Source organism: Plectropomus leopardus, chromosome 7, assembly GCF_008729295.1.
Source record: "Plectropomus leopardus isolate mb chromosome 7, YSFRI_Pleo_2.0, whole genome shotgun sequence".
Taxonomy (NCBI): domain Eukaryota; kingdom Metazoa; phylum Chordata; class Actinopteri; order Perciformes; family Serranidae; genus Plectropomus; species Plectropomus leopardus.
The window spans coordinates 10607740-10629001 of record NC_056469.1 but is presented as its reverse complement, the minus strand read 5'-3'; the positions used below and the strand labels follow the sequence as shown (position 1 = coordinate 10629001).

Genomic DNA, 21262 nt, shown 5'->3' with positions numbered 1-21262 from the left:
GTTGTGGCTCAACTGGTGAAGCAGGTCGTCCTAGGAAGGTCAGAGGTTCATTTCCCTGACTCCTCCAGTACACATATTGCAGTATCATTGGGCAGGAAACTGATCCCCAAATTGCTCCTGATGGCTGTGCCATTGGTGTATGAGTGTGTTTTTGAGTGTTTAAAACTGTCTTAACATACTAAAATAAAATAAGAAATAATGGAAAGAAATAATATTAAACATATATATATATATATATATATATATATATATATATATATATATATATATATATATATATATATATATATAGTATATATATATAGTATTTTTTCTGTAACTTAATTTGAATAAATAACGTTATATTTGTAAATAATTTTCTGGACATTTTCCAATAATTATATATATGTGTAATTTTATAATAATTCTCTTGTCACTTTTTAATTAAGTCTTGCAATTTGCAAGTTGCAACTTTTTTTTTTTTGCCAAGTTGCTGATTGCCTGCTGATTGCATCAAACCAATTTTCCAATTTCAGGGGTTCAAATGACTGTGAAAGGTGTCTGAACACAGCACAAGAAAACTAATGTCGATCCAGGTTTCCAAAGGGTTAACCATTAAAATATTAATATGAACAATTGAGCCTCTGTCTCAGTGTGTTATTAAGAAATGCACAGTGCGTTAACTAGAGGTAAACATGGCCACCCTGAGGCAAATTACAAATTACTTTTATCCCATCATGCACACGCTGATGTTTATGGAACAACACTGCCACTGGTCTCCTATACGTACGTAAACGCGTCACACGCTCACACTGTACACGCTGCACACACTAAAGTTTATATCCCAAACAAAGAGGAGGAGCAGGCTCTACTTATTCCGGTAAAATAGCAATTACACACTTTTGACCAGGCAGTGTGGACATTCACTCCTCTGCTCCTGAACCGTCAGCTCAGGTAAGCAACAGGTATGGTGGAGCAAGGCAGCATGGGAGTCAGGGCTCAGGGTCAAGGTCACCTTTTTGTGAATTGCAAGGGCTGTTACTCTGGTGTGCTTCTCATTTAGGCTGAAATTTTAGTGTGAGAATAGAGTGTTTTGCAATATCAACGATTAGCTGATATTCATGTAGAGACCTTTTGTAGAATTTACCTTACATGAGTTTTTATGTTGCTCTGAAAATTTGGAGAAAATGATTGCAATGTGAGCTTTCTGTTTTATAATTTATGACATTGTGCTCATGTATGTGGAGTCCTATAATGAGTTTGATTTCTGTTTTTTGTGATTAAACAAAAGCAGCATGTTTCTATCTTTAAATTAACTTTAGACAACAGTATATTTTTTCATGTTGGATCAGTACTTCGAAACATTAAGAAGCGCAGCACTGCAGTGTTTCGGTTAAGAAAAGAGAAAAAAAGCGGAGGATGTTGGCAGAACATCATTCGGCTGTGAAGGACACTGAACTGTAACACCCACATTAGGAATTATTTTGTGAAATCACTTTAAACCAAAGCAGAATTTCCATTCTGTCTGTTGCTGCTGTGTCATCTGAGACACATTTTAAGACAAGGGATTTGCAAGACAAAGGCCTGTCCACAGTTTGACCTTGGCTAATGTCATGCTAACTGATAGCCCCGATGACATTCATAGGCAGAGGACAGAGGCCATGATTGAAGATAAGAAACAAAAAACACAAAATAAGTAGTCTCTGTATTATCTTTGTTTTCACTTTATTTCCATTTCTCGAAAAGCTGCTGCAAAATGAATATCTCTGCATGAAGTAACACACTGAAAAACGAATGCATCAAGCCAGTATTTGATCTTCTTATCAGAATAATCAAACATGTAAATAGCATGAAACATGTTTTATCTTTTGCTTAGGTCACTGTGCTTTTGTTTACGCACGGTTTAAATAATAAGGCTGGGGGTGTTCATTTTCAATCTGTAAACTGAAAACTAGTTTGAGTGAGAGGAAAGCAGAGCAAAAAGAAAGGAAATGAAATTCCAAAAAAGCAGCAACTCTAACCTCCATGGAAACCCGGGGGGCCCACGATCAGTTAGAGGTTACAGTGAGGTCGCTGCAAAGGCCTGTTACATGCCCGCTTTCTTCATTCACTCAGTATATAGTTTAAATGTCTGCGGAAACATTTTCATTCACGGAATTAGTAACTAACAGAGAAGGATGATACAGTAAGTTAACCAAATGTTATAATGGGTGTTTTTTATGCTTTTTTAAAAGGGTGATGACTTTTACTGATCTATAAAGACCGCTCTTTCAACAGATTAACATCAATACTTGTCATGATTCTGCATTTGCATCTTGAAAAGCATATTATAAAACTATAAAACTCACCAGTGTTTCCAAAGAAGCTGTATTTTGGATGGTACGTAACATAATATATAAACTTTATAAAGTCGAGAATAACTGCTGACATGAATTGAAAATGAGCGAGAGAAAAGCACAGATTCAGAAAATATCTTTACTGTAAAGCACGTGACAGGGTTTGGCCTGAGGCAATGATATTTTTTGTCTGTCGTTTGAGTGGAGGTTGACTGAAAGTTGTCTGGAAACCTGCTGGGTTTCACCCCTAACATAAAAAATGAGCCGCTGTTTACTCTCCAAACACCCAGAATGCATCCCTGCTGACGAGACACTGACCTCTCACACAACAAGGACACTCTTCCTGGGGAGAGGGAGAAGTGCGTGCCATGTGTGCTGTGTGAGAAACTAAAGGGAAAGTGATGGGGAAAAACGCTTGTCTTTTTATTGTCTCTCATAATCACGCTCTCTCTGTCTTTATCTGTTTCTCTCTCTGTCTGACTCTTAGCTGTGTTGAAGATGGGACATCTAACTGTTGTGGCTGTTCTGGCAGGTGAATAAAATAGAAAACAGATAAGTCACCAAAATATTCCTGATATTTTGTTTTCAAGGGCATTTATGAGCATACAAAATCTCAAAAAAAGTATTTTTCTTTTAAACTTTGTGTTGAGTCTTATTCTAGCAGCGTCACTGACTGTATGCACCAAAGAAAACTCCCACACAACAAAATTAACATTTCATTTGTATGACTGTGTTACAGTGCTCTTCACCCTTTTCATGGAAACTGAAGCAAGTAAGGCCAAAACTCTGCTTTCGCCTAATCTTGTTAGGAGACTGGTTTGGTGAGAAACTGGTTTAGGAAGAAATTGAGCACAACTTCTACTGTGTCCATAACAATGACCAAATTTAGGGTGAATTTAGTGTACCATCGCAAAATGGATGCTTGAACACTTACAGCTGTTTATTGGGAAAAAAAGTCAAAATCCTGAGCCTCCCATTTATGCAACACTTGTTACTAATGTGTTTTTTTTTTTGCCCCTTTCTCGTTCCTCCTGCTCTTCTCGTGTTTGGTCTGCAGATCCATTTGCTTACAGTAAGTACAGACACTCTTATCTCCTAATTCTTAAAATCTACACTATACGGCGTCACTCTTTGTATGGATTAGAAGAAGTCCAGTGCAAAGTATCATACGTTTACTTAGATAACTTAATAGCAACCTTTGCAAATGTGATTGTTAAAATGCAATTAAAGGATGAATTAAATGTGTGTTGATTTGCCTATTGATTTTAAGATATGTTTGAAACTTTTTTTTCTTTTCTTTCTTTAACAGACTACGAAAGGCTACGCATTGGAGGTCTGATCTGTGCCTGCTTGTTGTTTGCTGGAGGACTCAGCGTTATACTCTGTAAGTCGTGAAGCTGCACAGATAAATAAGCCCATATGGTACACCTGCAGTAAACAGTAATAAATATGTTATTGTGTATCAAAGTGCGTGTAACCTCAGTAACACAACCCACTTTGTCTTCACAGACAACAGGTGCTCCAATAGGAACAAGTAGGTTTTCTTTTCTCTTATATCGCACTCACAAATATGTGTGTGTGTGCATTTTGGTGTCTGAATTTTAACAGGTGACATACCCCCCTCCCCCTTTATTGTCTCCTTCTAATTGTCCCTTTATCTCTCTTCATCTTTCTTCCCAAACTGCCATGGTAACTGTGGCCCCGCCCTCCTCTCTTACCTTGTAGAAAAGTGGAAGATGACAACAGTGAAATCTGATAGGGTGCCTGACAAACCGGTTTGGGCCAGGAAGAAGAGCTGAAAGACAAGGGGAGGAGAGATTTGAGTGTGTGGTGGGGGCATTGGAGGAGACACACCAGCTCAGATAATTACACCTGTACAGACCTGCGCAAAGAAATACCACTCAGACGTGAAAGCAGTGTCATAGATTGACATATCGTGAGTAAGATGAAATAAATGAAGCCCACCTAGCTGTTTGCTTGTTATCAAAATAATACTGTAATGAATAATAATTATCCCTGTTATTTCCTGAAAATGCACATGGACTTTTACAATTAAGTTTGTCTCACATATTCTGCTAAGTCATTACGTAGATGTTGCATATGGTTCTTAAAATGTGCTGCAAAATATGATGTTTATGGCCTGCTCTTCACTGCATGTTTTGTTGTATGATAAACCAGTTAGATTAACAATGTGGTCAACGATTTCAATATTAACAAGATTAGGAAAAAATGTTAGAACCCTTTGATGTGCACATCAAAAATTAAAATAAATGTCACTATAATAAATGAAATTTTAATATTTTGGGGTTGTTTTTCACAGTTACATCATGTAGATCAGCTTGTCTTACTCTGGGACCTTTAACCCCTTGAAACCTGAACAAATTAGCTTAATTTCTTTGAAAAACATGGAAGAAAGGCAATGAGCTAATTAACAAGAAATTGCCCCAAATTAGCATTAAATGAGGCAAGAAAGATACAAAAACATTAACTGAAAATTAGGAAAAATATTTAAAAATATGGTAGGCCTAAATAGATTGATAAAATAAATAAAAAATAAACAAAATAAAAGAATAAATGTCCTGTGGGAAGAAACAATGCTATGAATGCAAATACAAATAATTTTTAATATCAGTATATATTTATAGTTAGTTAGTTTCCCATCAAAATGCTCTGTCTCTCTTTCATTATTTATTTAATTATTTTATAAAAACTTGTTTTCAGTTGTCTTTGTTTTTAAGAAATCAAACCACTTTGGTCAGGTTTCAAAAGGTTTAAATGCAGGTGAAAGGCATAAAAACGTAGCACAAGAAAACTGATTTTAATCAAGGGTTAATGACCTCAACTCCTCCAGCTGCAAAGGGCAGCTATTGAGAGTGTTCATTGAGTTAACATCCTTGTTATATGTACCGTATTAAGCCTACACTGTCATACTACAATAATATTCCTGTGTAGCCTATATATATCACAGCTGTGGTTTTGTTATGCGTCTAAAGGTTATTTTTTCCGTAATTTTATAGCATTTATTATAATTTTATTAGAATTTACATCTCAGTGTGGAGGTAAATCGGGCCAACTCGACAAACTTCGACATCTTCGTTCTCGACAAGCGAACATTAATGCTTCACTCCTCCTCCTCCTCCTCCCGGCTCTCACTCCTGACTCTGGATCAGCTCCCACGTCCCGCTCCTCCTCAGCCGTGTACTCCCCCAACCGCCAGCCAGACCACAGAAACCGACCCGGGATCAGGATTACGGACAAAACTCCAGCATTTCAAACTCAGCCCCCTTTTCTAAAACCGAGCCAACCTGTTGAGTGTAGCAGCGCTGAAGGCAGGGTGTTGGCGTCCTGTGTGGAGAAAAGTCGCAGCTTCTGAGTCAGATATCCGCCTTCTTGGGAGAAATCTCCTCGTTTTTCGTCGTTGCTAAACACAACTTGTGAGAGGTAAGTTTTAAACAAAGAAATAACCTCATGTTTCAGGAAAGAGTCTCTTCTTCAAGTGATTTTTTTTTTATTTGAGGAAATTTGTTAATGTAGTTAAAATTTTCCAAATATGCTCGCGCGCATCTTTTTAGCCAAAAGTAGCACAGTTTAGCTAACGTTACGGTTAGATTAGAGACAACATTTAAGCTAGCTTCTAAACATGTTTGTTTGTGTGTTGTTAAATCTTTGCTTTTTCTTAATAACTGACAAATTGAGGTGTTTAAAAGCTATAAAAAAGAAGCCTGGGATAACATTTACAAACGTGTTTTCTTTAAGAGAAAAGTCTGTTACCATTCTTCAAAAATGTTAAAGTACAATTCAACATGCGTATGTCATAAGCCCATCGGCTGACATTTCCACTCGAGCACACCACAATGGAACGGCACGCGCCCACGAACCAACATGCGTAATGGCCAGAGTAGTCTTCCTTCACGCGCTGTAGTCACACTTTTCACGTCAACCGTTTTGTTTGGTTGTCTTTATTTATTTTAAGTACGCTGCAGGTTTTATTTACAGTATTTGTACTGTACCTGCTTGTATCTTCAGTCCACGTTCAACCCACCGGATAAGAGAAAAACTGACAAAATAATGAGTGTGGTGTGGTCTGAATCACTGCAGCTAATCATTGGCTTCTTTCACGCTTGTTAAATAAATAGCATTAAACAGATGATATTGGATAGCAGAGTGGACATGTAACAAGTGTCCAAAGGATTTTTAAACCCAGGGATTTTAAACATTTTACACCACAAGCACTCACTGTACCAATGAAGACCTCCTGCTGTGGATTTTTTTCAATATTGTCATACTGTTACATGCTTTTTCATGAACACATACTGTGTGTGTGTGTGTGTGTGTGAGAGAGAGAGAGAAAAGGCCAGTAGATAAGAGCAGTGGTGATAACAGTTTGCTACTATGTGGCACCAGGACAGATTGGGACAAGGACAGATAACGGAGATGTCAAATTCTGGACAGCATAGAGCTACTAAGATGAAAGGATTATTAAAGTATTGATGACAATCGAAAGCCTCAAAATTCACAAAGTTAGAAAACAATCATATTCGCCTGAGTTTACTTGTTAAACAATTAAAAAAATGTGTCATCAAATTGCCATACATCAATTTTGTGTAGACTAATTCTTTTCAAACTAATGTAAGTCAGGTTTCTAGGTCATTTCAACACTGTGTATTTTGACACTGTGGCACAGAAGGGTGAGTGCAAAATGCAAATAATTAAGTTATCATAAAATTATAGAGATGCATAAACAGCTCAAACAGCTGAGGGTTTTTTTTACATTATCTTTGTGTTTCTGAGATCTATGGTTACAGATACATACTAAGCCATAAGTAAATGTGTTGAAACATGTTGTCCAGAATCATGAGGCCATTGTAATTTCACATCAAATATCAGGTCTAAATAATAATCACAGGCCAGAATGCACGAATGCATGTTTTTAGCAAGTGGTGTTTCCATGCCCACAGATATGCTGCAAAGCTAACACACTCTTTGGTGGACACTCTACAAGATGTCTATTCTGCAACAAGTGGATGTCCCTTTGTTTGTGAAATTTAAAGTGTGGGACATCAGTTACTGGTATAACTAAACGGGCCATCCAGAAGGAAAGTCAGGACATCAGTAAAGTAAATTTAACCAAAACTCAACACAAAGTTATCTCAATACTAACACACTATATCATAGATTGATTGTATTGATGATTGATTGTCTGGGGCTTAGGTCGTGGCTCATGACTTAGAGCATGTCATCTACTTAGATTACTTAATTAATCAATCCCTGGCTCTTCGAGGCTACATGCCAAAATATCCTAGTGCAAGATACTAAACCCAAATTGCTCTAGATGGCTGTGCAGTCAGCCTGTGCGTGCATTTAAATGGTTAACTGAGTAGGAGGTGGAACTTTGTATTGCAGCCTCGGCTACCAGTTTAGGAATGGGTCTGTGTGAATGTGTGAATGTGGCATGTAGTGTAAAAGTGCTTTAAGCGGCTGGAGGACCAGAAAGGCAAATATAAGTCAAAAGATATCTTTCAGTCTCCTTTTCATCCACAGGTTATATATTGATATGAATAACAGGTCATTTGTGTGCAAAAATGCCTACATTTAGACTGCTAAAATTTCTACCAAAACAAATCAATATTTTCCACGCAATGCATGTCTATGCAGCTTATCAAGAAACAGAATTAATTTCAGAGTTCACCCAATAGTTTATATACAAACTACACCACAAAATATTATATTTTTGGGATATTTTAATACTCCGAAATACTATTTCAATGTGTCATCTTGAAATGTGTACTCTTTATGTGCATCACATGCCTTACGAATAATTTCAAACAAATGCACAGAGAGGGAAACATGCAGCCACACATTCAACTCACACCTGTCTAACTGCTGGATGTCTACTGTGTTTTGCTCTTGACAGATATAAACACACCACAGTTCTCTTAATATGAACAGAGATTTTCATAAAGACCAAAGTGATACAGAAAGAGATGAGAGAGGTGTGAGACAGAGAGGAGGGGAAGGTGAACGAAGGTGGCGACAGAGTTGTCTTTCCTCTCCCAGGTGAAACACACTCAGCTCGCTCTCCTCACCTCTCCTCACATGACCACAATTCCTAAAAAAGAAATCGAGAGCGATTGAGGAAAACAGTTAGAGGGGAGAAAGAGAGAGCGTGAGGCGAGACACACTTTCTCCTCACCTTTCATCACTTTGGTTTCTCAGCAACACAGATTTAGAAACCCCAACAAGAAGACATTGATTTTACTGTGACCTTCAGTGCATTTCTTGTGTAACCACAAAGCTTTCATTCACAGCTCAGCAAAGACACTGGTAATTATTTCTTATTTATTAACCAGTCACAATGCTTTTATTAACACCTCATACTATAATTGTTAGAATTGAATATTTAAAATAATTCTTCGCATTTTAATTTTCCTTAACTTTTATTTATATATTTATTTGTTTATTTTCAATTTTCAGGTTGTTAAATTTTTTGTACTTTTCATATATGTCGTGCTAATTTTTGGGTCATTTCTTCTAATGTTTCTTACTGCCTTCTTCCCAAGTTTTGGAAGAAACTACACTAGTGTTGTTAGAATGTCGGGAGCATAAGAGCTGATTCAGGGCATTTGCAAAGTTTATTAGAGTAGTTACTAGTTAATATGTGTAAGTTTTGTGGACAGAAGATGAGATGAAATGAGGGAATATCCTTTTATCTGCTAATAATGACTCCTGTGTGAGGAGCATGAGGTCTGTTGCTAGCTGCTCACTGTGAGCCTTGTTGTTACCATGTGTGACTCATGGCTCCAGTATGCTCCACTCCCTCTTACCCTCCGTCTGTCTGTCTCTTTGTGTCCCTCCTTATTCCCTCTCTTTCCCAACCACACACTCCCTCGTCTTCCTGCCTCCCTCTCTAAACTCCCCCAGGCTTGAATTCTTCTTCCTCTCTCACTCCCTCTCTCAACTCCATATCATGTTTGTACTTTCCTTTTTTTCCTCTTCTTTTTCCATCCCTCTTTCCCTCTCGTCATCAGTGCGGTGCCTACTCTGATTCCCCACCGCCCTCTGCCTCTTCCTTTCTATTTGTCTTGCTTATAACACTTTTAACACTTGAGTTACATAGTTACTTTAGTTGCATCTGTTGAAACCCATTGATGGCCAGTAGCATGTTAGCTGTTATCACCAAGCTATTCAACTGCCACAGAGACAAATGGTCAACTTTTTAATTATTCAAAAACCCATCAAAACGTCATGTGCCTTATCATTCACATTTCCAGACATTCAGTTACAGAGAAACATCATGTACTACAGTCATAAAATGATCAATTACTGAGATCATTGCTAAAATGAAAGGAGGAGCAAGTAAAGTTCAACCTGTAACAACAGTTTTGTTGTAGTCTTGTTGTCTGTATAGTTTAGAAGCAACAGAACAGAATGACACACACCGTGTCTCAGCTGCGATAAAAGCAAATTATTCATCACAGATTATAAAGCAGATTCACACTTTTGTTTAGTGTGTTTAGTTCACGGCAGCAGAGACTTTCCTGTGTGTGTGTGTGTGTCATAAAGGATGTGTTGCACACAGGAATCCAGTGCTGCTAATTTAGGAATAAAAAATACCACTGAGAATAGGCAGCTGTCTTTGTAGTGCAGCACAGGAACACACACACATCCACACACTCTGCATTCAAACAGCTGGGTGGGGGGAGTGTTGGAAAAATAGAAACAGGGACAAAGTCACACATACATGTTGTGCACACAAAAACCTGTAACACACAAAATACATAAAATAGTGGAAGCACAAATTGAATCTTTGGTTTTTGGGATAAAGTAGCACTAAGGTGACACAAAGTAAATAGTTATACACATTGTGTAAAATATATTTCTTTTTTTAGACAGGATGACAGCTATATACTGGTGTATCTGTCATACACCTCATATTACAGATTCCCATGACACTCGCACCTTCACCCTTAACAGGATAAGCACTATTAAAAATGGATGGATTACATTTTATGTTTTGCCACCTAACATAATCATGAGGGAGTAAACACTTGTCTCACATTCAAAGCCAACTGGTGGCCTTTCTTTGTAAGAGTGCACTATGTCCCTCTGTGTGTATTTTTGATACACATTTTTGGGCCACTTAGGAATAGGATTTTGGTTCTCTGTTTGCCATCTAGCCATGCAGATAGTTTTGGTGCTGTTTGACCAGATTTGAAAAATAAATGTCTCTGATATTTCTGCCTCCACCCTATTACAATAGAGGTAAATAGATTAACATTTGTGATGTTAACACTTTTACAGCAATGTTTTATCTCTGGTAATAAACAGATTTTTGAAATGCATCCTCATAAAACGGTTGACGAATTCGTGTCCCCACCTGTTAGGATAGGTTTAGGAAAATAATTATGACAATGTAACATAACGTAACAGGGAAACATGATGACATCATGACATGACATTAATGTATGTAATTTAAGATATCTTGTTGATGACTTTTGGTTTCACACTGGACACAAACCCTGGATTCTGAGGTTTAAGTCCTGTGTTTGTTTGACCTGTCCACCATCATGACCACCTCACTATGCAGACTTTTTTGCCTTTTATACCACAGGAAACGAATAAAGTGCATTACATTTCGTTGGTTCACAGTGAATGAGAGAAGCCTGATTTCTGTTCTACTGAAAACTTTTCACAGCAATATCTAACTATCTAAGTACTGTAAGTAGTGTGTGGGATCCTGACTGAGTGAATGACAGAGTGACCGATAGCTTCATATAGGAGCTAGGTCTCTTTTGAAAGCCCTGCAACTTATTGTGTACCGTACTGTTGGATAAGAGACGAAGAGATGAGTGAGGTGAAAGAGAGAAGATGGTAGTATGAGCGTTAGACAGGCACAGAGCCTAGAAAGCCTGTGCTTTTTGTAATTTGTAAGGGATGAATGAGTGGAAAAGACTCAACAATAGGAGAAGAGAGGGGACGGGTGAAGTAGCAAGGACACGCAGAGGTGTGTCACAGAAGGGAGGTAGTGGAGGAGAGGTTTAAAGAGGCTGGAGAGGAAACAGCAACTTATCAAAAGCTTAAGAGAAGTGTGAAACAGTGGCTTTAAACAAATGGGCTATTCTTAAAGCTTCTCTAAATGATTGGAAAGGAGTATCAGACAGAGAGAGAGGCAAATAAAAGAAGGAGAGGGCACAGAGACATAAGAGTAAGAGAAAAAAAGTGGAAAAACAATCCTAAAGACAGAAAGAAAAAGAGATGCAGCAAGAGCGGAAAAGAGGAGAGCCAGTCGGAGACAGGCAGAGTAGCATGTCAGAGCCAGAACAGAAAAGTCTTTATCCTTGGACCAGGCAGAGCTGGAGACGTGGCTCCACAGGGAATTTGTACACAGGGGGAAAGAACCGTTTTACATAATATCTTCAGAAATTCTTAGGCTATAAAGCCTTCTTTGGTATCAGCCAACTTCCAATGCTTTGCTGCACAGTGTTTCCCACACAATTTCAATCTATTTGTGGTGTTAGACAAGAAACATTAACCCAAATCACATCTGAAACAAATTGTTGATTATTCAATTAGTTGTTTGACAGGAAAGTAATCTGCAGACATTTAGATAATGAATTAATATTTGTCACCTTTTGAGCAAAAATGTGAATGTTACTGTAGGATCTGGGGAAATCTAATCTGCATTTTTTCATTGCTTTCCCACAATTTACAGACCAAAAAAGGTGTCAGTTTATCCCAAAAGTAATTGTGGCACATTTGTCCACAATGAAAAAAACTTAAGTTGTAGGTCCAAATCACCAACATTTGACATTAGATATTGTGTTGTAGGAGGATTCTGCAAAGCATGTAAAGTACACCATACTCTCCTTACCTAGTTGGGTGCTGTGCTCCATAAACACAATGGTTTGCATGCACACCTCCAACTTTCACCCTCTGGCTCCACCTTACACTAACATTTGCTTTAGAACATGATCTTCAGATAGGAACACAGTGGCGCCTCCCTTTTTTACACTGCTTTCTGTCCCTCACCCTGTTACGTCTCTCTCTATATTCTGCCTCCCCTCTATAATAGTCTCACCCTCATTTTGTCCCCTGTGGCTTCCTCTGTCCCTGTCCTTCTCTCTCCTGTTTCTGTCTCTGCCCTCCGTCTCCTCCTCCTCTCTCTACTCTCTGTGTGGCTCTCTCCTGAGGTAAACCATTCTCTAGTGGTTGTTGGCCTGTTTCCCATCCTCTACATTCCCCCTGCCTCGCCTTGGGTTGCTGTGGAGAGGCACCAGGAGAGGTGCACTCGTCCCGCTATTCTCTTTCTCCCTTTCTACTAAACTCCAAATACCAACAAAAGAGAAGGGAGACACACTGTTTTACGCACATCCTTCTTTATTGGTATTCAAAGGTCACTGTTGTTTGTGTGTCCTTACAGATACTTAGAAAATAAACTACCGTTGAATGGTAGGAGCTGAATCTTTACTATAACATCTTCTGAGTTTCATCCTTGGTCTCATCTGTCATCACATCTGTCAGCCTCACCTGTGGAGCTTAAAGGTGCCTCATGGAGTAAAAGTTATGTTTTTTTTAGTTTTTGGTCACTCACAAAAATGGCATCATATCCTTGAGATCTAATAAGTATTGAATTGCAAAGACAATTTTACTCACAGTTTTGATTTCTGCGGTGTGCATATCCATGTTTACCTGCTAGCATTCTTCTTTTTCACTGCCCCTGGTGACGCATTGGTGTGTATCTTTGCTCATTAACGGCACCTGTAGATCAGTAGAGTAGTGCAAAACCATAGGCCTTTAAGACATTTTGACTTTTCACAGTAGTTAAAAGCAAGTGAAAATGGTGATCGATGAACTGCCTTTAGCCGATTTCAGCATCCTGGCATTTTGCATGCTGGCTCACTGACATGCACCTAACTCTAACATCATTAGTGTTATCAATAACACCTGTGCTTTTTTTAACAATGGCAAGTCAAAAAGTCCGATTGGCTTGATTGTCAGTCTGTGCATGTATGACACAAACAAACCAACACTAATAAACAACTATTAAACATTTAAACTATTGAAAACCGCTACTATTTTTACCTATATATCTGGTCAGGAGGTTATGGTTTTGGTTCATTTTGTTTGTTTGTTTGTTTGTCTGTCTGTCAGTCAGAAGGATTACTTAAACATTTCTGGCCCAATTTTCATGAAATTTGTTGGAAGAGTTGCATGGACCAAGGAAGAATAAATTTAAGCATGGAGTGGCTCTGTGTCATAGGGCAGATGCAAAAATTAAGATTCATTAACATTGCAAGATAGGGCATTTGGCCTTGGCAGAGGTCTGCTCCTCAGTAAGAAAGCTTTAGATAAAGAGAATGTATCCAATTTCCCTTCAGAAATTGCTGTAAAGGTCACATTTCAGCAAACTCAGACAAACGAGACAGATAGAAGGGAGGAGCAGCTGCTGTAGACTTAAAGACCTAGTCCAAACAACGGTTAAGTTTCACTTTCACTGTGCCCGCCATTCTGCTGCTCTGTGTGTGCCCAGAGTACGCCCTGCACACTTAAAGTGAGACGCAATTAATAACGGAACAGTTGATATACTCCAACAGCACTCCTAATGGACTCTTCCAATCCAAAAATGGAAAATCTATTTGTGGCAGCAGATGTTTCAATCATGGTGGGCTTCCACAATTAAAGGAGTGTGTGGAAAACATTGTGCTGTGTTATTTAACTGTAACCTCAGCAGGAATTCAGACCAGAGCAACATACAGACTAATTTGATTAGATACTCCCATACTGCTGGTGGCCAAGGCAAGGCGTGTTTAAGATCTCCCCTTAGATAAACAGCCAGTCAGTCTAACCTGAATATGTTGTCATTCACATAGTGCATTTTTATGCATGTTTGTGTAAGTTTTTACTCACATGTTGAAATGGGCACATGTGTGTTTGCTCTTCACTATGGAGCGCTTTGAATGGAAAAGTACAGTAAGTGGAAAATCACTACAGTGTAAGTTAAGGTGTGTCTCGTCCCAGTGCACACGTTACCTTTGCTGCTCCAACATGGCAGCTAACACAGCGTGGACACAGCCGCTCAGACAGTGTGTGGGATGTAACTGCAGCTGTCAGGAAATGTATTTGTTCCCTAAGGATAATATAAGTGGTATTATTGGAAACTCCGCCTCACTGTCAGGAGAGAAGTTTGACGGGAAGTATTTAAGATGAGAGAGTTTTTTGTCAGTTTTTAATTATTAGCAGGGAAAGGAAAATAAAAACATCTCCACTGGCTGATGTGACTTCAAGAAAAAGCTCAAAACCAACTGTCTATATACCGATGCGAGCTTGAAATAGGATTAATATGACATTACAGACAGGAATAGTATTGGAAGGTTGAGTGTACTTTAATAATATTCTCATTGATTTTTTTCACCAGCAAGTGAAAACTCATTTGAAAGAAGGAAAACTGGGACCACACCGTAGATGACTACATGTACACTTATGATACATGCAGTACTGTCCATTTTATATACAGTTAATTGAAAAGATAACATCGAAACAAGATAAAAAAGAAGACTGAATCTTCAGAGCTTTTACACGGCAGCGCTGTAATGCATTATACAAGGTGATTTAGTTCCCCTGTTAAGGCTCCATTAGAGCACTTTGCACCCATCAACATCAGATCAAGTTTCTGTGTGTGTGAGTGTGAGAGTGCAGGACAGTCCACTTTGTGCCTGTCTAAATATGATCATATTTCCCTGTGTGTGCTTTGTACTGTAAGAGGGATGACTTTCTGTGTCTGTGTGTTTAAGTCCTTCTAGTGCCCCTCAGAAAACACAGACATGCTGAATGTTGCATCAGGTCTCTGTTGACTCCGTTGGCTGCCAGCATGAGCCAGTTTGGAGTACTTCAATCAGCTTTCTAACATGCATGCACATGTAAAATGTGATTATTTGTGCCATTGGGAGTGGAGATAATGTTATTTACCCCATGTAGTTAATGGAGCCTTGTTCTAATGGCTGGTCAATGCTCCACAGTTAGTAGTTTATGTTTTCAATCAATATGCAAGCAGAAATCAACAGTTAAGGCACAGATTTTGAGTTTTTAATAGCATCATATTTTTATTATGTTTGATGTTTGTTGATATTTTTGTTGATATCAGTATCTGTATTTATCTTCGCAGGTAAACAGCCTCAAGCGTGAAGATGTCAAAGATCTGTGCTTTGGTGTTGATGACACGTGAGTAAAACTTTTCAAAGTCTTTTCCCTTCAGTTTAAAATCCCTCTTCATTAAATGAGAAACTTCCTACTTTTAAAGGTCACAATTCATCTTGCATCTCTAAGTCCTCCTGACCTGTTAGCTTCACTTCCTTTTTGCAGAGGAAATTATGCCTGAAGGTCTGTCTTCTATCAGCACATTGCCCAAGTGTATATTTTTATGTCACTACGTAACATGTGTGAGGTGGATGAGTGGTTAGAGAGATCATCTTTTTGCCTCTTCACTCCAGATTTTTTAACTTTTTGGATGTCTGATTTTGTGGTATTGAAATAAACTGTAAAAAAGCAAATCACTAACACTACAAATAAGATGGCGATAAGGTGCTCTGCAATTATGGCACTAAAAAGGTGAGGATGACAACATCCACAGCTCCTTCAGGTGTTATTAAAGAGAAAAGATGGGATGGATAAGGATGAAGAGAGATAAAACAGACACAGTTTTATGTGACATTTTTAAACATCTGGATTTTTTAATAAACACAAGATTTAAGAGTGTTTTAAGAGGTGTTTCAATCATTGACAATCAATCACTTTCATTTGTCAATGACTTCATGTAACAGGCACAGCAATTCACCTGTTTTTCCTCAAAAGTACACAAAATAAAAATAAAAGATATGAAGGCACTACAATATAAGATCATTAAACCAATGGGACTATTAATAATTGGAGTAGTTTCTCTAATTATTTTTTTATTGTTGAAATAATGTCAGAGAGCCATTGTTCTGTATTTAACCTTTTTTTTTTTACAATACTGATTAAAACAAAATAAACACAACAAAATAGGACAGGAAAAGAAATGAGCAAAAAAAAATCATACAGTGAACACCCCTTCATAATGTATTGATACAATATTGCCAAGTATTGATTTTGCAATAATATAAATTATGAATGTTGCAAAGACACATTAAACGTTGGTAGCCTACAAGAAAAAACATCAATATCAATATCAATATCTTTTTTCAATCTACTAAATACATTTTTCTGCTATAAAATGACTGAAGTAAGATGAACAGCCTGAATACTTTACAAAGTTTACTTTGGGGACATAATTTTCAGCAGGAAAAAAAGGTAGAAAAATGACAATGTACTGCAATATATGTTGTTGTGATACTTGCAAAACATTTAAAATTGCAATAACATTATTTTGTGGTTTAAGTATCGTGATATTATTGCATCATTGAGCCTCTGGTGATTCCCACTCTGAGAATCTATGAAGGCTGCCCAGATCTTCCTAAAAATGGGAGATCATTTTCTTACATTGTAGAGGATCTTCTCTGAAGCAAAATATGATGTCAATTCATTGATCTGGTGTCTTTGTATAAAGAAGGGAGGTCATAGTTACAGTTTACTATAATACCTTGTTCCTCAGCTGCACTGATGCTAAACAGTTATTTATTGATTTTTTATTTATTTTATTTATTTCAAGTGTTCATAAGATCCACACTCCAGAATCCTATGGGATATTATTTTCTTTAATTTATGAAGTAGTTTAAGTAATACATTTTCAAAACTCTACCCGATCCTATGTGAATAATCTGCATTTATAATGTTATATATCTGGCAAATAGGTGAGATATTACTGTTAGATTTGTGCAGCTTTTGTTAAACATCAGATATCCAAATCATTGGAATAAACTGTAAATCCAGCAATAAGATTTTTTTCCCTTCCTTTTCAACCCTCATGATCTCTAACAAACAAAGTGAAAAGTCTCAAGCTGTATTTCACGGTTGTAAAGTTTGTCTCCTTCTCAACTCCTTCAGTCGTGTCCCTGGTATTTGCAGAAGAACAGAACTGTAAGTACACTGTTATGTCTTTTTTCCTTTTAGTCAGCCAATACAATGATAGCAAATGTTTAAGTGATACAGTTAACAGGTTTAATCCAAAAATTGATCTCTATATAACATCTGAAAATAAAAATCTTTTTTTTTAACATTTTCAATGTAACTTGAGTGTTATGTCACTTTTAGTTGGAATGTATTGATCTGATAGTTAGGCACGTCAATCATTAGCGAGAGAATGAAACTAGGCCATTGTGTTTGTTGACTTTATTATGTCACTGTTTGATATGTGGATGTCTCTGTAAATCCTTATTTATCTGCTGCTCAGCTTTTAACTGACCCTGTGTTTTTTTCTGTCACTACAGTGGAAGATGACCCATTTACCTTCGGTAATCTATCCTTTTCTAATCTATTCTTTTCACAATCATTTAATAGTTAATGGAACTAGCAAGCTGATCTGCATTATTGACATAAAGAGCAGTTTGTTGTTAATCACTTTTTACATGTAGATAAAAGCTTTGGTGTAATATTATTTTACTGCCTGTTTGTTTATTTATTGATTGACTGTCATATGGTAACCATGAGTTTGTTGTGCAGACTACCACAGACTGCGTGTTGGAGGCCTGATTCTAGCAGCTGTCCTCTGTCTCATTGGCATCACCATCCTCCTCAGTAAGATGCAAATCATGCACACACCCTAACCACACATACAGGGCCATAAACTGCCTCAAACAACACACAAATACACACAGATATCATACAGAAAGTCAATGCTTCTTTTCTCTTGTTCCAGGTGGCCACTGCAGGTGCAAGTTCAACCAGTCCAAGAGGTGATCCTTCATACAGTTACACATTAAAACCATTTGTGTATTTGCATTAGAGACTCTAAACTAGTAACATTTTACATTTAATATAATATAGTTAAAACAGATTTAACAGTCTGCTTTCCTCTTCTCTCACTCTCTTCTTTCATCTCTTTGCAGAAGGAGGACAGGAAGCAATGCTCAGCAGATGCTCTCCGACCAAGGTAATGTTTCTTCACCCACCGAAACCCCCTCCTCAACTCGTTACATGTCGTGTTGTCTGAAACGTTCTACTAAAACATTTATTTATTTAACCCACAAAGGAAACTGTATGTGTAGTTATGGTTTACTATAAATGTCAACAGAGAAGATGATCACCTGTAATCTCAGACACATGACAAGACCAACAAAAAACAAGCTAAAAAAATAGTCCTGCATATGTTTTCGACATGCATTATGTATGTAGACATGTGTAGCAAGATACACAGATTCTTATCCCTCCTAAGATTTCATCACCCAGTTGGCATCCTGCTGAGGTCTAAAGTTATATTTACTCTGTCCATCTGTTTCACTGTAAACGGCCTCGTGTCAGACACACACACTGACACAGTATGGAAAGCTCACGTAGCGCTGGGCTCAGATGGACTGGACCTCGCTGTTCAACAGGTGTTGGGACTTTGGGTGTCTGGCATGCAGATGAGGGAGGAGTGGAAGAGTGGTGTGAGGCAACCATTTTTATGTAGCGGTGCAGCCATAAAAGATGCCCTCTAGAGTTTGGAAGTCTTATATTCCGTGTGTTATGCAATTTGTGTGTCATTAATTTGTTGTCAAGCCAGTTTATCCCTGATGACACTGATGATGTCAGATGCTACCAGTAAACCAGGCTAGATGGATTTTAAGCTGTGATGCAGACAGAATACACAGGTGGCCCATATGAAAAAAGACTGTGTGCCCGCACAGTGTGTAAGCAACTCAGCAGAGGCCCACAGGGACATGATGCACTGATGGCAATTTCCACCTGCAAGGGTGTACACACACACACACACACACACACACACACACTCTCTTTCTTGTGCTTAGTATACAGGGATAAGAGGCAGTGTGTTAATTAGGGGTCAACAGATATTGATTTTTCAGGACAAATTCTGATTATTCGTTTTAATGAGAGCAATAACCGACAGTTGGAACCCGCTTTTACAATAAAAATGAAAATATTTCTGTTGTAATTTAGAATTTGAAATATAACTAACTCCAACACAAAACTTTGTTGAAAAGCCTTTAGCAAATGATTAATAAAAACTGAAACTTTCAACATCACACACAGCAAGTTCCCTCCGCCTTTTAAAATTAAGGCCAGTGAAATTTTAAATTCGAAATGAATGAATAAAAACAGCTCCTCCCCCCAGTTCCTCCCATACTGACACTTTGCATGTATTGCAGTCTACCTTACCTTTTTTAGTGTAATATTCACTTTTTCATCAATTGATTTTATCGGTCATCATAAAAAATAAAATGCCAAGTGGTAACTCTTCATCACAATCCTCACATATACAGAGAATGATATTTTTCATGACAACATTGTAAACTGCACTTAAATATTAACCTCGCCTGTTGTGAAAAATTTCAGCTGCTTGTCTTTTCATGGTTGTCAAACCCATTGGCCAAGAAAAAGTGTATTTAAAGCAGCAAATGTAAATTTAAAGTTTGTTATATTGGACTATATACAAAAAAAAATACTTGTTTTGGCTTTAAATGAATGCTTTCAATATGAGTAAAACCACATTGATTCTTTTCAAAATTTGATGAATTGTTCTTCAGTTTTATAGAATAGCGATCTAAAAACAACTTTAGGTAATACAGGGTAGATTATATGTTTGTGTAACCGAGTGTAGTATGTCAGCACATTAACCATCTGAATTTGGAAAATATGTGTCTGTGTGCAGGTCGTTCCTGCGACTGCTAGATGTCCACCAGAACACACACCAACGTCCCAAACCTGCAACCAACAGATAACACGGAGGAGCAGCAGTGGGATTTGATACATCCAATGAGAGGCTTTTGTTTTATTGTTAGAGAGCAACAGAAAGTAGTCTGTGTGTACCAGTTACGAGGTGTAATGCTTTCTGCCTGATAACTGAGCTACTGATCTGCAGCCTGCGCCTTCACACATACACACACATACAAGTCGTCACTTTCATTTCAATCAGCTGAAACATTTTAGGGGTTAAAAAGGCTTTGACATGAAGAAACTGTCGTACAAAACCTTTGGGAATTCCTTGTTTAACTCAGTGTGAATGCTTTGTCATTCATTGTTGATAGTTTGGTTGATTGAGCTGAAAGTGACCTCATACAACAGTAACAAAAAACTATTACCAAAAAAGTTGTCCACATGCTGTAGGTTGTGTCAGTGTCTCGCACTACTTCTGTTGTCTGTACTGTATGTGTAAGGTCAATATTGGTGTAGATATTAGTCGCTTACTGTGGCCAACCTAACCTGCTGTCCGTGCTTTAATGTTATATATAAAATCCATGAGTGTGTAGAGTGCTGTTTATAATTCATGATAATCTGTTAATTCCCATGTTTAGCTTTATGGAGGAAAGTAGAGGATTGCACTGTTCAGAGAAACACTCTGCTATGTTTCTATAAAAGAACCATTGAAACAAAGAATCATGAATCATGGACTTTTATTTGTGTGTGAGTATGTGTGTACTTGTACATCCATCTTTGTGAGATCCAGTTTGAGTTTTTGACCTTGAGAATAAGGACATTTCTGGAAAGTGAGGACATTATGGTCAGTCCTGACCTTGGGACAAATTTTCGAAGGCCTGTTTCATTTGGTTTTGAGGTTCAGGTTAAAATTAGGGCTAGGGTTGAAGTTAGGCATTAAAGTTAGTTGTTTGTGTATTTGTGCACAAAACTGATTCCCTTAAGATCCACTTAAAATTAGATTTTAACAGCAGGAGAATATAACTGATGTGAAACTATGCATGCCAAGTACAGTATTAATATTGCATATATAGACTGTTCATTGTTTTTCAACTTTTCTTGATAATTATTTTTTATTCTCTATTGTAATGATAAATATGGCCTTTTTGCAGATCCCCGTG

General features: G+C 37.7%; 2 protein-coding genes across 2 annotated transcripts; both read left to right on the top strand.

Moving 5' to 3' along the window:
* The first annotated feature begins 2360 nt into the window (after nucleotides 1-2360).
* On the top strand, nucleotides 2361-4614 carry fxyd11 (FXYD domain containing ion transport regulator 11). Its single transcript, XM_042490752.1, has 7 exons — nucleotides 2361-2674; nucleotides 2803-2847; nucleotides 3055-3087; nucleotides 3373-3387; nucleotides 3625-3699; nucleotides 3825-3849; nucleotides 4041-4614. The coding sequence occupies exons 1-7, from the start codon at nucleotides 2575-2577 to the stop codon at nucleotides 4069-4071; spliced, it is 324 nt and encodes a 107-aa protein (XP_042346686.1). The 5' UTR covers nucleotides 2361-2574; the 3' UTR covers nucleotides 4072-4614.
* An 852-nt stretch (nucleotides 4615-5466) lies between these two features.
* Nucleotides 5467-20822, top strand: fxyd3 (FXYD domain containing ion transport regulator 3). Its single transcript, XM_042489572.1, has 8 exons — nucleotides 5467-5756; nucleotides 15478-15533; nucleotides 17334-17366; nucleotides 17717-17740; nucleotides 17949-18023; nucleotides 18145-18181; nucleotides 18335-18378; nucleotides 20098-20822. The coding sequence occupies exons 2-8, from the start codon at nucleotides 15500-15502 to the stop codon at nucleotides 20115-20117; spliced, it is 267 nt and encodes an 88-aa protein (XP_042345506.1). The 5' UTR covers nucleotides 5467-5756; nucleotides 15478-15499; the 3' UTR covers nucleotides 20118-20822.
* Nucleotides 20823-21262: the final 440 nt, after the last annotated feature.